General features: G+C 39.5%; 1 protein-coding gene across 2 annotated transcripts in view; it reads right to left on the bottom strand.

Moving 5' to 3' along the window:
- The window catches only part of LOC146889352 (kinetochore protein NDC80 homolog), a 44129-nt gene that overhangs the window by 25193 nt on the left and 2461 nt on the right, over positions 1-16475 (bottom strand). For both annotated transcript variants that reach the window (XM_087902374.1, XM_087902375.1), the window contains 7 exons: positions 16276-16353; positions 13876-13999; positions 13609-13781; positions 10974-11076; positions 6536-6625; positions 2120-2213; positions 685-791 (listed from right to left, as the gene is read on the bottom strand). In XM_087902374.1, the coding sequence (XP_087758500.1) occupies positions 685-791; positions 2120-2213; positions 6536-6625; positions 10974-11076; positions 13609-13781; positions 13876-13999; positions 16276-16353 (769 nt within the window). The remainder of the gene's footprint in view (positions 1-684; positions 792-2119; positions 2214-6535; positions 6626-10973; positions 11077-13608; positions 13782-13875; positions 14000-16275; positions 16354-16475) is intronic.

Raw genomic sequence — 16475 nt, 5'->3', positions numbered from 1 at the left:
ACCAATGATAATGTAGAAACACAAATACTTAATATCTGATAACTTCAGAACAATCTGCGTGCTCCACCAATAAAACCAAGATAATGATTCTGCTACCAGGGTTGGAAAGTTGGCTCAGGGGTACGAGTCCTGCCTGTTTTCACAGGACCTGGATTCAGTTTAACAACTCTCTGTATCTTGAGTTCAGATTTGACATCTTCTTCTGTTCTCCACAGGCACTGTGAGCATGTGGTACACAGATATGCATGTAGGCAAAATACCCATACATATTAAAATGAACACCCACATTATCATCTTGCTTTTATAAAAACATGCCTGCTACAGTATACTCTATAAGCCAGTTTTTTACCACAGTGTTTACACTACCTAAACTCAGGGCCTCTTGAGGCTCCTTACAAGTAAATACCCAAGGGACCCTGTTCAAAGGGTAGTTTGGGCCTTATGTAAACAGGCAGGAAGCTTTCATCATATTCCCAGCGCCATTAGTTCATGACTCATAGACCACAAGGGAAAACAAAGCACCGCAGATACCACACATGGCTTCACTGAAAGTCTATACTATCTTACCTTTAAGAAGCTTATTTGTTAACCCATATTTAAAAACACCTTCCATAAGAGGGTCTTCTCAAACAGGCTCAAGAGTCTAAAGAGCTGTCAAGTGAGTTCAAAACCATGGTTACTAACCGGTTCTTTTTCTCTTTCTTGCTCCAATCTTGCAATCTGTTCATTGAGTGCTTTGTTTTCTTCTGCTAATGAATCCAGCTTGGACACATCTACCTTATATAAATCCTCTGGAAAAAAAGCCCAAACACTTCATCAGAATCAACCTACAGCATCCTTCAAGTTTTCAGTACCTTATTCCCCGTTTTCCCCCAATGCAGTAGATACTACCTTCTATAACAGCAAGTGTTATTTTTACTCCATGGAATAGTCTATTGCCCTCAACCTGCTTAAGCTTTCTTTCATAGCACCTGTTGTTATTGTCCTTATGGTTCCTCATTTAATTATCATTACTTTCTTTCCAACAGAATAAAGTCAAGATTTTCTGTTCTTCATTACTGCATTTTTGGTGCCTGGCACACAGTAGGTATGTAAAAATATTTGAGTAGATTAGTATATGTTTAATTATATATAGAAACATTAAATACCTCACTAAATGGTTTCCATATTAGGTCACAATGAATTTTCCCTTGTGTGTGTTATGCATGTTTATGTGGTCATGAGTATGCATGTGTGCATACAGAAGTCAGAGGTTACACTGTGAGCCTTACTCAGCTGTTTTCATCTAGTGTCTTAGATACGATCTCTCCCCAGTCTGGTCAGTTTCGCTGGCTGACAAGCTCTAGGGAGCTCAAGTCTCTAACTTTCCACCTGCTACACTCAACATTTTTATGGGTGTCAGAATTAGACACAGGTCCTCATGCTTATTGAGGATATACATTATGGACTGAACCATTTCCCTTGCCCTCACGTTTTGCCTTTTTAAATCTATCTGCTCCCTGGACAGATAGAAGATAGTTACAACAGTTGGAGTGTCCTCCTCTACTCATACATTCCTAGTGCATCCTGAGGAATGTTGGTTTTCCCTCTGACCTTTTATGCCATAGGTGTCAAAGTGATATTCCCCCATCACTAGGTAATACTGAGAGAAAAATAACGTATATGGAAATATATGGCTTGTTAACTTTCTCAAACTTCTTTTTCTTCCTCTCTCTCTCTCTCTCTCTCTCTCTCTTCCCCCTGAAACAAGATTTCTCTGTGAAACCTTGACTCTCCTGGAACTTACTTTGTAGACCAGGATGGCCTCGAACTCTGCCACTCAGGTGCTGGGATTAAAGGTGTGCACCACCATAACCTGGCTCATTTGGTATTTTATTACATTGTTTTCCAGTTCACTAAGTTTCAAAGAGGTCAAACATGTCTTGAATTCACATAGCCAGAAATGAGTATGACTCAGGGCTGACTATTTTTTGCTTAAGTATTACTTGTCCCCATTAAAGAACCATCAAAGACCAACTCATAGGTACCCACCTCATAAAGTAGGTAATGAAAACACCAGGCATGACAAAACAAGCAGGCACCCAGAGTTAAGTGGCAGCACAGCAGGGAGGGCACTTACTCAGCTTGGACTGCAGCTCTGCATTCATCTCTTCAAAGTTGTCAGCACCGGTCATGAAACTCTCATAGCATTTGATGGTGTATTCCAGAAACAACTGATTGTGATAAGTAGATTTTAAAAACAAAGACATGACTCTCTATTCAGTTTGTTTCATTTTTTTCTAATTGGAAATTTAAATTTGAATAAAAACGGAGTAGGCATTTATATAAATTCCTTAGAATAAGAGATTGAAAACCTGCCATTAACTGTGCTTAACTGTGTACATCTTTATGATGTACACAATCTATTACTTCTAAACATGAATAGGGATGAAAATACACAATTTGGGTAGATATTTTGAAGTCAAGCCAGGAAGCTTACTACAAAATATAATTCGACATAAAATGCACAAACTTAGTCTTCTTTAAGAAGAATGCTGTGGCTGGCGAGGCTCAGTGGTCCTCCTGCACAGGACCTGGTTTGTTCCCATCACCAACACGGCACCACACAACTATTCGCAGCCCCAGTCCCAAAGGATCTGATGCCATCTCTGACTTCCTGGGGCAATAGGCACATATGTGGTTCATACATGTATGCAGGCAAAGTATGTCTGAACATAAAAAACAAACAATACATAACAATAATAATGATGATGATGATGATGATAAAGCTGTGGCTACAGAGATAGCTCAGTGCCCGAGAGTAATTGCTGCTAATGTAGAGGAGCAGGTTTGGTTCTCTGCACCCACATGGTGGCTCACAACTCTTTGTAATGCTAGTCCAGAGGATCTGACACTCTCTTTTAGCCTCCAGGGGCACTGCACACATATGGTACACAGACTTACATGCAGGCAAATCATCCACACACATAAAATAATAGTATTATTTTAAACAAAGACTCAGACAAACAAGCCAGAACAAAAGCTGAGTCACTACTATGCATCTATAAGACTGGCAGAAAAAAAAGGATTTGCACCTTATGAAAAATTGAAGTGGATTATGATTATCTAATTCCAATTAGACAGCCAGGGACTAATTATGAAAGTCAGAATCTTCAGGTGAATAATGCCGTGGAAGGTGGAGCCCTAAGAGGAGACTATTAGAGCTGTGACCCAAGAGAAAGTTCTGTTTTCAAACATGAAGCATTTTGACCAGTGTAGTTCAGCCTGCCTTGGAACTCACTATGTAGCCCAGTGTGGCCTCTGACTGGTGATTCTTTTTCCTCAGTCTCCATAAATGTTGGAATCATACTGTCTCACAACACGTGACTCTGAGAACGGCTAATCAGAGTATTCCACAGCCTAGATAAAGTACGTATTTCCCAAGACAGACACACACCCTTTCATCAATACTGTGCTTACTAAGAAACCCTCTCATGATCCTGTTGATAAGGAAGAGATAGCCTAGATAGGCAGTAAACATTCCGGTAAGCAGAAAGGGAGCCCACTGGTGGCTAATGACGATACCTTCATGCTACTTCAGTCGGCTCTTGTGAATCACTCTCCTTAGGTGTGGTAAGTTTGAACCTTAGGTACTTTGTTGATAGGGGAGTTCAACCAATCACATTCTGTTCATGGGGCGTGTTGCCCTATGGCAAAAGTTTACCTATAAACCTGGCAGGTGCAATTTCCCCGCTCTCTCTCCCTCTAGCTCTGGCCTGACGGGTGGGATTCTGTGTAAGTTTTTCCTTCTGTTTTATTAAAGCTGTATCTTTTGTAAGATAGTCTGGGGACCTTTCATTACCGATCGCATTGCGTCATCACTTTGTAGTCTCACAAAACTGACGACCAGAAGCTGAGTTATCCTGTGATAAACTGTGCTAGAAGTGGAATCTGCTGTACATGCCCTGCCATGTGGGCTCTTCCCTAGGAGCTTGGCTGTTACTGCTGAGGGGCTGACAGAGCCCAGGGCTCTGGATGCTTCAGGCAAGCGCTCTGGAAAAGCTCTGTCTCCAGCCTGAGAATTCTCAAGAGGAAAGGATAAAAGGTTCTCCAGCAGCCTCTGCAGCCTGGATCACTGCTTAATGTGGCACGTTCATTCTTGTTTAAAACAAAGGGGTGGGTTGGTTGGACTGCTGAGTGGGTGAAAGTTTCTCCTCTGCAAGTCTGCCCACATGAGTTTGAGACTCAGGGTCTATAGTGGGAGAAGGAGTCAACTCCTTAAAGTTGTCTCTGATCTCACCTGTGCATGTGACACACATGAATGTACACATATACACTCTGAGGAAAAAAAGGTCATTGATTCTATGCTAGTCAGTTAATATAACTTTAAACTATTTCTCAGGCATTCATAAAAGATGAGACTAGAATGATTACCACTTTTATTTTGTGAGACAGGCTTTAACAAGACACAGTTAAAACTGGTGCACAATGCAATTTTTATTCAGAGATGCCTATGGTTCTTAATATATGTAAGGCAACATGCATAATTTAAAGTTTATTCTCCAGCTAATGTTTATATTTTAGAATACAGTGGGGTTTGCCATGCATTTTATGCTCTAATAAAGCACATGGAACCAACTTATACTTATTTTTTTTTTAAATAATTGGTCCAGGACAATTGTCTATATTTTGTTAATTATGTTTTACATAAACAATGATTGGCCAGTAGGCAGGCAGGAAGTATAGGTGGGACAAGCAGACAGGAAGTAGAGGTAGGTCAATGAGAACAGGAGAATACTGGGAAGAGGGAAGCTCCCTCTGCAGTCCTGTCCAGACACAGAAGCAAGATTTGATTACGCCACTGAAAAAAGGTACTGAGCCACGTGGCTAACACAGATAAGTTATAAGTTATAAGAGTTAATAAGAAGCCTGAGCTAATGGACCAATCAGTTTAAAACTAATGCAGACCTCTGTGTGATTTCTTTGGGACTCAATGATTGCGGGAACCAGGCAGGACAGAAATCTTGCCAACAAATAATTACTTATCTCTTTGGCATTTATGATCTCCCATTTTTTAGCCTTCTGTGTGCTGAGGTTATGGGAGTGTACCATCATACCCAACAGTTTATTACATTTAGCACAACTACTTTTGGAAGTGGTAACTGAGCTAAGTAACAATATGCCTAACTACAGCAGCCAAAACAAAATAAACCAGAACCTAGATGCAGTATTTTAAGAGTCAATATGTGCCAATCCTGTAATCTTAGCTACTTGTGGAGCCAAAGCAGAAGGTTTGTGAGTTCAAGGCTTTCCTTGAGTACAGAGTAGTTTAAGGCCAGTCTGAACAATTTATGAGGACTTTTTGGCATGAGGTGCCTGGAATTCAAGCTCCAGCAATTCCCTAACCCCTCTGCTCATCATATAGTTATAGTTATGTTTTGTCTTGACATTAAAGTAAGAAGTAGGAGGAAAAGGAAGTTGATCTATAACACATATATTAGTTCCAATACATTTCTCTCTCCTTCCTTCCTTCCTTCCTTCCTTCCTTCCTTCCTTCCTTCCTTCCTTCCTTCCTTCCTTTCTTTCTGTTCTTCTTTTTGAGACAGGTCTTACTATGTAGCCCTGGCTAGTCTGGGATTTACTATACAGACCAGGCTGGCCATGAACGCACAGAATTCTGTCTGCTTCTGCCTCGTGAGTGCTGGCATTAAAGGGGTGCACATGGTTAAATTTCCATTTTTCAGTTAAAATATTTACGTTTTTGTGATTAGTAATTTTAGGAAGTTACAATGTCATTTCAATAGCAGGCATTTTTTTTAAAGATCAATTTTTAAAAAGATTTATTTACTTATTATGTATACAATGTTCTTTCTGCTTGTACACCTTCATGCCAGAAGAGTGCACCAGATCTCATTACAGACCGCTGTGAGCCACAATGTGGTTGCTGAGAACTGAACTCAGGACCTTTGGAAGAACAGTCAATGCTCTTAACCTCTGAGCCATTTCTCCAGTCCCAGAACCATTTTATTTTACTAAAAATATTTTCCTTTAGATTGATCTATTTTATAAGCATTTTGCTTGGGAATGGCTTTCCATATTGTCAATCTCAGTATTTTGGAAGTGAAGCAGGGACATCTCTTTGAGTCAGGAGAAGCCTGGTCTACATAGAAAGTTCTAGGACAGTCAGGAATATGTAGTAAGAATTTGGGCAACCTTGCCAAGGCCACTTTTGAGGCCATCTCCACGACATACAGTTACCCGACCCCTAACATCCGGCAAAAGACTATCTTCATCAAGTCTTCTTATCGGGAATTCCTTGACCATCTGTGAAAACTCACAACAGAGTCTCTGCTCAGAGGACATAGGCTTCAGCTCTGGCCACCACATGAGGGATTTTACACAGGAAAAATTCATGAATTAAATCTGGTTTTAAAAATAATCAAGCTCAGAAATTTCCTAGAAAGCAAAAGACAAGTTCTATATATATAAAAAATACCTTTTACTGAAGAATATAAAAGCATGCTCTTTATATATTGTTAATGGTAATATACAGTACCTTATTATGTATGATTCCATCTTCAGTTTCTTCTCCCCAAAGCTGCCCATCATCAAATAGAGGTGCACTTTCTTTCATGGCACGATAAATCTAATTAGTACACAAACAACACATTAGATTAGTGGAGTTATAGTCTGTAAAATTCATTCTTTTTTAAAGATTTGTTATTATATATACTGTGTTCTGCGAGGTCAGAAGAGGGCACTGGACTCCCTGTAGCTGGAGTTACAGGTAATTGAGAGCTACCTGGAGTGGGTGCTGGGACTCTGGTTCTCTGGAAGGGTAGGTAGGAAGTTCTCTTAACCAAGTCATCTCTCAAGCCCCTTGCTAACATTGTTTTGAGACAGGGTCTTCATCTAAAGCTATAGAATGGACCCCCACCAGGTGAAGGTGGTATCCTCTAAGAAAATATTATTTCTGAGCATTGTTCAGGGCACAGGAGATCCAAGCCAGGTCCTACCCAAAACTGATTATGGAGTTCATGCAACATTGTCATTTAGTCTCTAAAAGAGATGGGGCCATGGTCAAACTGCTGCTATGCAGACAGACTGTGTGCTAAGTGAGCAAAGAGGCACAGTGAAGAATGAGAGAAACTATCAAGCCACTTATAACATATTATGAAGCAATTTGGGATCAGAGCAAAATAACAAATGATGGGCAAACAGTGGCCATCAATCATATACTATCAATGGAGGTGAAGAGAATGATTATATTTTCAGAACTGGAGAGAGGGCTCAAATTATTAAGAGTACTTGGTGCTTTTCTTGAGGACTCAAGTTCGTTTCCCAGCACTCATGTTGCATGGCTCACAAATGCCTGTGACATTGTTCTAGTGGGCCCAATGCTCTCTTCCGGCCTCACACAGAGATTCATATACATAAATAAGTAAAAATAATATTTTAAAGGAATATTTTCAATTGTTCCTACAACCATTATGTCAGGATCTTGTACTTGCTTAAAAAAGCTCCCTATCACTCTGTTCTATCACCAGCCAGCAGCAACTTCATGAGGGAGGGGTTGATTTAACAGTCTTATATATGCTAGACGAGTAACCTATCACTAAGTTATTCTTAAGTTCTCTTTTCCATTTTGTCTTGACACAGGATCTAAGTTCCACAGGCTGGCCTAAACCTCTCTTTGTAGAAGCACCTGTAAGTAAAGGAACCTGTGATTCTTCTGCCTTAGCTTCCTAATTCGATGAGATTACAGGCCAGAATCACTAAGCCTGGCTTCAAAAGCTATTTTTGAGATAATAGCAGGTCTACTTCTGTAGGGAAAACACTACCTTTTATCTGAATATATCATGACTAAATAACAAAAACCCCTTTCTTTGAAAACAGTGGTAGTAATAGAAAATAATTTAGAATGGGGAAAGATAGTTCATTAAGAGTAGTGAGACAAGAAAGTCTTGAAATATCACTATAAGTCTCAGCATCAATAACTTAGAATTATAGTTAAGAAAACATCAAAACAAAAGGAACTTAAAAATATGGTACTTAATATTAAGAAAGCTATATCTTACGGAAGAAACAGAGATGAATAAATGAGAAAATTAATACTTCTCCAAATGATAATGTTAAATATTTTCAAGATGGGAATTTTTCCCTAATGTTTAGGAATGCAATTTAAAACCAATGGGGGAGGGGTAAACAAAACACAGAATTTTAAATAATATAGATAGGCTGGAAAAATGTTCTGTGGATAAAATACTTACTATACAAGCATGAGGACTTGAGTTTGGAGGCCCAATAACTGTAGTGATATTTTGTTTATGTTTTAACAAAAAAGCTTGCCTGAACATCAGAGTGCAGAGTAAACCACTAGAAGCCATGGAGTGGTGGCACCCACCTTTAATCCCAGCACTCAGGAGACAGAGACAGAGGGATCTGTTAGTTCAAGACCACCCTGGGTTACATGAGTCTGAATGTCTAAAAGAGAAACAGAGCTCCCACAAAGATGATCCCACACTAGCACTAGAGAGGAGGAGACAGGAGTGATAGGGCTGGATGGAGAGAGGAATATAAGACGGGAGGAGACAAGAGCTCAGTGCATTCTGAGGATTGCCCCTTCAGTCTGAGGAGAGAGTTGGAGGAGGGAGCCTGAGGAGAGGATTTCCCCTTCAGTCTAAGCATTAGTAGAGGTTAAAGGTCTCTCTAGTGCCTGGCCATTCTGCTTCTCGGATCGCTCAGCTTACCCTGATAGCTGACTTCAGGTTTTTACCTGAATTCATGCTACAGGTAACCATGTAAAAACTGAATGTAGAGATGAACATTGGCAGTTCCAGTGCTAGGAAGTAGAAACAAGTTTTTGTAAATTGATATGAAAAAAGGGCTAACGAGAAGGAGGTAAAAGCATATAGTTTTAGCAACCTGGGCTTCATTCCACATATATGTTGTAGCAAGCATCCATGTGCACATGCACACGCAAATACACAGTAATAATAAAAATGATGCAAAAGGAAAAAAAGGAAATGATAGGCAATTACTCTTTTTTTAATAAAGATTTATTTGCTACGTATACAGTGTTCTGTCTGCAAGTGAGAAGAGTGCATCAGATCTCATTATAGATGGTTGTGAGCCACCATGAGGTTGCTGGGAATTGAACTCAGGACTTTTGAAAAAGCAGTCAATGCTCTTAACCTCTGTGCCATCTCTCCAGCCTAGGCAATTACTCTTGCGTGAGACTTTTAAGTTCAACTTTAAAAACAAAAATAAAAATATAAAAAAATTAGCAATATTCTTTTTGTCGTGTTGTCAGTTATTAAAACATGAACAACAGACCTGGCTTAGTAACTAAGTCTAAAAAATTATGCTATGACTTTTACATGTATACCACGGCATAAGCATGTCTACACATAGCTCTCACACACAGGAATAACAAGTTAAAGCCTTCAAAGGCATCATCAAACCTGGGAAGTGCGGTTCAGCTGAAGAGTGCTTACACAGAATAAGAGAGGCTCAAACACTAACATGGGGGAACATAAACCTAGAAAATGTGAAGTCAAGTCCAAGAAAACAAAACAAACCTGGATATAATGCCAAGGACTGGTGGTCAGAGTCAAGACTACCAGTGAAATAGTTTCTATTTCAAAATGGTGAACCAAAACCACTCAGCATATCCCAGCCATTCCTTTCTCAAAGGCAAAGCAACCTGACAACAAAACCAAACCAAACCCAACAATACCCCTTCCCAAATCATTGGCTCAGTTTGAGACAGAAGGGACTTGATACAAAAAGCTTCAAATTAAATGCTGGATTAAAAGCTGGATGCAGTGGCACATACCTGTAGTTCCTGCTATTTACCAGATTGCAGTGGGAAGATTATTTGACCCCAGGGCACAGACTAGGCAACATGGTGAGATTCACTCTCAGAAAAACCAACCAACCAACCAACCAACCAACCAACCAAAGAAGAAAAGTTTCAAATTAATAGCAAAAGCATATAGCGAGATATAAAACTAAGAAAACAAACAGCTTTAAAGTTTCCACATAGGAAGAGTTTGAAACAGTAATGCGTCTTCATAGGCATGCAATGCTTACACATGGTTGTGTAGGGACAGGGTTCCTCTGCGTAGACCAAGCTGTCTCTGAATTTAAGAGATCTGCCTACCTCTGTCCCATGTACTAAGCTAAAGGGGTGTGCTATCACATCTGGAGGCGGAGTATTTTTATTTGCTGTAGGTTTCCTTGAAGGAAAATTTGTTAGTATGTAGAAAAAAGAAGCTACTACAGATTAACATGGCACTGTTTTACAGTGGCAACATTAAGTCATGTGCTATACTTTTCTATGGCTGCAGCACAGGTTTATATCAGCATCACCAGAGATGAGCAATTTTGCAATGGCTCCATCACTAAGTGACAGAAATTAGTTCATACTGTGATAATCTTATGGGACCACCATACCATCCATCAATGACTGAACATGTGCATTTGACACATGACTGTACACATTTTTAGAGTAAACAGGACTTTGAAACCTATATCCAGGGCTGAAGTGCACCACAATGGTAGAGCCACCCATGGTTCAACTCCTAATACCACAAAACCAAATAAAAGTATATCCAAAGAAAATGACTTAAAAGTTATCTGTAAGTTTGGAGAATGTGCATTCTATATTTCCCTATTTTTGTGATTAATACTGATTTCATTTTTTAAGAAAGGACAAAATAAATTTCGCACACAAAAACGATGGGTTAATTTTTTTCTAAACTGTAACACCCCAGGAAAACAATCTGTCAAGAAGAGCTTCTCCCTGCTCACCACTGTGACACTAACAGTTTGAAGAACTTCAAATCAAACGTGCTCTGAAAGCAGAAGCAGGTTTGGAGACAAGTTGCAAAAGTCAGATTGGGAGAGAAATAGAAAACCATTGTGAGGAAAAACAAAACAAAACGAAAACTAAACGTTTAAAGGTAAGATTTAAACTATCAATCAAATACCTTGATGCAGTCTATCAGCCATACCAAGGCTGCCACAATGTGAGGCCAGGTATGAGGGGCTCCCACTGCATACATGGAGCTCTTGGACAGTGCAAAGGGATACCTATGAGAAACAGGAAGATAAGGAGCAACCATGTTAGCAAGCATAAAGGCTACAGTAAAGGTGTATTTTAAAGCTGCACATACACCTGCTGAGAAGATATTTGAGTCTACTCTGAAGATATTATCCATCAATGATTTTTGTGTATTTATTCACATTCCAGAGATTACTTTGAACAGTGTTTAACAGCTGAGTATAGAAGGATTCTCCTAAAAAACCTTTTCATTTTCCTACATTCAGTGTACTTCTCTTACACATTAGTGATTATCTGTCACTAAATCTACTTTCGTCCCTGTGTCTCCAAACAGCTTTCCTTCCTCAGTTTTCCCAAGTGTTGGGATCACAGGTGTGCAGCACCACGTCTGATCTGTGCTTGTCTTTATTTATAATGCTTTTAAACTTTATCTCTCTGCTGGTTAACTTTGTCAACATGACACAAATTAGTGTCATCTGGAAAGATTGAACCTCAATAAAGGAATTGTCTCCATTAGGCTGGCCCGTGGGCATATCCACGGGGCACTTCCTTAACTCATGACTGATGGGAGAGGGCTAGTCCACTGTGGGCAGTGCCACCCGAGTAGGTAGTAATGGACTGTAGGAGAAAGCAAGCTGAGCAAGCTATGGAGAAGTAGTCAGTAAACAGCTTGGCTTCATAGTTCCCACCTCTGTTCCTGCTTGAGTTTCTGCCCTTACTTCCCATGATGATTAATGTAATAAACTCTTCCCTCCGCTAGCTTTTTTTTTTTTTTTAAGATTTGCTTTGTGCTGCTGGCATGTATGCCCACACACCAGAAGAGGGCGCCAGATCTCATTAGAGATGATTGTGAGCCACCATGTGGTTGTTGGGAATTGAACTCAAGTCCTGTGGAAGAGCAGGCAGTGCTCTTAACCTCTGAGCCATCTCTCCGGCCCCCTCTGTTAGTTTTATTCTGTGTTTCATTCAAATATCAGGAAATTAAAATAAGACAATCTCATTGTTTTCATCAGACCTTACTGCTATGGTTTTGCCGCCATAAACTGTGGTGATAAGGCTGTGCTTTATGTTTTCTTGTAACCGGGACTAACCGAGTAGCTTTGGCTAGCTTGGTATTCACCACATAGACCAGGGTAGTCCTGAATTCAGAGGATCTGTTTGCCTCAGCCTTTGGAGTTTTGAGATTAAAGGCCACCACCATTCTAGGCTGTACTTTATATTCCTCATTGTTTGAGCTTTATGTTCTATCACCTAAACTTCTGTTATAATGGACTACAGTTTGAATGTTTATTCTGCAGAATTCATGTCGGGAACTTAGTCCCCAGAGTCAGATACTAATGATAAAAAGACATGAGACTTCTGGCAGGTGAGAGCCCTATGAATGAATCTATTCCAATACAAATAAATGAGTGTTTGAAGGTATGGCCTTGTTATAAAGGTAATCCTTTTCTGACACACATGTTCCTCCTTGCCATATGATACCTTCTGTTAAGTCATTACCCACCAAAAAGGCCCTTCCTTTTTAGAGGCTGAGTACATGCCGATGCCATGTTTTTGGGCTTTTCCATCCTTTATAACCATGAGTTAAGTCAGTCATGAACATGTGTGTGCACACGTGTGTGTGTTGTGGGAGTAACTTCCGCTGCCTCAACCAATAGTCGCTGAAATACGAGCCCACAGGGCAGCGGGGAGCGACTTCCGCTCCGTCAGCCAATAGCTGCTGAAATACCAGCCCACTGGGGCGTGGTATATTTCTCTTTTAAAAAGAGAAGCATATCCGGATCAGGCCCTCTTGGTTCCGGTGCTTGCTCCTGGCTCCTGCTCCCGGCTCCTGCGACTAGGCTCCCTTCCTGACGGTTTATGGTGTATGTAAGTTTTACCCCCCAAAATAAATAACCCCTTAAAACATAACTGGTGTGGGATTGATTCGCCGATGTGTGTGTGTGTGTGTGTGTGTGTGTTTAAATATATTATGTTTTAAGCCCATAGATCTTCTCTAGTGTGTGTGTTTTTGTGTATAAATATAAGGTGTGTTTATATGCCCATAGATCTTCTGTGCCAAGTAGTCTACAACACACACACACACACACACACACACACACACACACACATATATCTCACATAAATATATATGTATTATATATTTAAAATTTATGTAAATGGAATTTTTGCCTAAATATATGCATAACATGTGTGTGCCTGGTGACCGTGGAGGTCAAAAGGGAATTATTGTATATAACTGTGAGCCACCATGTGGGTGCTGGGAACCTAACCTGAGTCCCCTGGAAGAGCAACCAGTACTCTTAACCACTGAGCCATCTTTTTAGCTCCCTAGCTCCTATATTTACGAATTACCAAGCATCAGTGCTTTGTTACAGGAACAAAAAAAGTTGAATATGCTACAGTCTATCAATTTTCCTTCCTCTTCAGTTCATCCTACACATACTATTCACAGTGCTCATCCTAAAACTGAACCTACTAATTCAAAGTATTCACAAACTTACAATAATGTGTTTCTTCTGTGTTCTGATAAGATCTTAGACTAAAAGAATATTACATACCCAAGGTCTTTAAAAATTCTTGGAACCTCTTCTTCAAATTTTGTGTCAGGAAGTTCATATGATGGGCATAGGAAGCCATAAAGAAAGGCAAAGATCTTTAGGAAATCTTTAGTTGATGGGGCTTGTAGAGACTTCATGGATACACTATATACATAACCATTTTCTGTAAGAAACTACAATCATTTTTATTAAGCACCGAAAGTTTTGGATTAGAAAAAATGTTGGTAGCAAAAACACGCAATTCAAACAATTTAAAGTATAGAATACCTCATAGAGCTGTCGAATACATTGCTGAATGAACGCTTTATCATTAAGTGGTCTTGGATCCTTGATTTTTTCAGAACTAGAAAATATACCAAGTTGACTATTCCTGGATGAATGCCCACTAGCCCTAGAAGAAAATTTTAAGAAGGCTATCAAAAACATTTCCTTCTGAGTTCAAGTCTGCATTATTTCAAGGCTATCACACACACACACACACACACACACACACACACACACACACACACTCACACACACACAAATTTTAACAACAGCATCAAACATTAGCCTCTAAGTTTTAAATAACTAAACACAATTTATTCCTTAAAGCAGAGGGAGAGCATACCACGAGGTTACAGCAGTTTTAGGCATAAAATGCGGGGGGAATAAAATGTACTTCTGGGACCAGGGATACATTTCAGTGTTTTGTTCAGCTTGTGAAATCCTCTGTGCTCAATCTTCAGCACCACAAAAAACAAACCAAATTCCTTGTCCATGACATTATCAATACACACATTATCCTAAAAGGTATGTTTCAGGCCCAAAATTTTCATTACCAAGTAGTCTACAAGCCTGTTCAATAACCTAAACGCTTTCATCTCTATTTATGCCCCTATAACTGTTCCATTGCTTGTACTCCCTTGTTTGCTATTATGCCTTAAGGGAAAATTGTCTCTGAGTATCAAGAGTTAATATGCATGAAGAACTTAAGAACAGTTGACCTATATGAACACTCAATAAATATTCAGAACTACTCGTAAAGGAGAGTCTGCCATTATCTCCATTAAGAAAGTGAAAAGATCTATTTTTATTTATATACATTGTGTCTGTATATGCATAACCACACGCGCACGTGAGTGCTTATGGAGGTCACAAGAGGGGAATCACATTCTCCTGGAGCTGGAGTTTCAGGTGGTTGTGACCTGCCCAATGTGGGTAACTGGGTACTGAATTTGGGTTCTCTGGTAGAATAGGAACGACTTTAGACCACTGAACCAACTCCCATTATCTCCACTTTTTCTTTCTTTCTTTTATTTTTTGGAAAACAGGTTTTTCTGTGTGGCTCTGTTGTCTTGGAACTTGTCTGTAGACCAGGCTGGCCTCAAACCCAGAGATTAGACTGCCTCTGCCTAATTAAAGGCATGCACCACCACTCAACCTATCTCCATTCTTATACGCAAGGGATTCAAAGTACAAAAAAGTCATACAAATTACAGACTGCTTCCTGTCAATCTGTATCAAACTTCCACAACTGCAATCCAGACAACTGCTGATCTAGTCTAGAAAAAGGTCTCCAAGGTGTATCTAGGTATCACTACAACAAAACTAAGATGCTGTTTGTTCTCATTTTCATCCTTTCATGCATACACTGCTTCCTAGAGACTGGCTGCTACGACAGTCTGAATGCAGCAGCAGACATAGATTCTAACCGTCTTTCATTAGTCGGATATTAAAGGGATCTGACTTTAAAAGTGGGAGACCAAGTTTTGCTGCCCAATGAAATTGTTTTGCATTGGAAATGTTTTAGTTTTATTACGTTTACTTATTTGTGTGTGTGTGTGTGTCAGAGAGAGAGAGAGAGAGCGAGAGAGCGAGAGAGCAGCAGCTGTTGGTCAGAGGACAACCTGAAGTAGTAGGTTCTCTTCTCCCATGTGGGTCTGGGGATTAAAAGCAGGTCTTGGTGATGAGTACCTTCACCTACTGAGTCATCTTGCTCATCCAGAATTTTTTTTTTTTAAATTAAAAGCATTGTAGGCAGTGGTGGCACACACCTTTAATCTGAGCACTTGGGAGGCACAGACAAGTAGATCTCAAAGTTTGATGCTAGCCTGGTCTACAGAGTGAGTTCCAGGAAAGCTAGGGCTACATAGAGAAATCCTGTCTCCAAAAACCAAACCTAACAAACAAACAAGCAAATAAATAAGTAAAACCATTTTATTGTTGAAACCACATAATTAGATTGTTATTTTAAATTGAGTTTATATTGACATTTTCTTAGTTTAATTTCTAATATAATTAATACTGACAAACTTAGACAGTAAAACCAAAGCTCTTTGAAGTCATTATTAACCTTTGGAGAGTAAAAGACTCAAATGCTGAACTAGAGATGGCTCAACATTCACCCTCTGATTCTACAGTTTCTGAGAACTAGGTACAGAACACAGCACAGACTTGAGCATCGCCTTAGAACAATGTAACTGTGGTCTGAATCTGTTCTTCTCTAGCCTCATACAATGCAGAATTACACACATATCGTATCACCTGGAATCTTAACTACTAAAACAGGAAAATTGGGTCCTAACTTTTGTATTGAAAGCACCTTTACAATATAATTTTTTCGTCTTTAAGGAATCAATGCACAGTTTTAAGAATCTATTCATTTAATAAAATTAAAAATTTTGTTACCTTTTACCAAATATCGAGACTTTTCTTTCAGATGCAGGTTTGTTTGTGCTTGGCTTTCCAAAGGTTGCTCTCCCTTTGCTTCAAAGGAAAACAGAAAAAACTTTTTAAAGCAAAAATAAATAAATAAATAAACAAACAAACAAAAAAACCCCCACCCACGCCAGTTGAAGTAATTTTGGAAACATGTTAACCTCTTTCCC

Source organism: Myodes glareolus, chromosome 27 (assembly GCF_982192425.1).
Source record: "Myodes glareolus chromosome 27, mMyoGla1.1, whole genome shotgun sequence".
Taxonomy (NCBI): Eukaryota; Metazoa; Chordata; class Mammalia; order Rodentia; family Cricetidae; genus Myodes; species Myodes glareolus.
The sequence above is the reverse complement of the archived record's forward strand: the minus strand, read 5'-3'. Positions and strand labels throughout refer to the sequence as shown.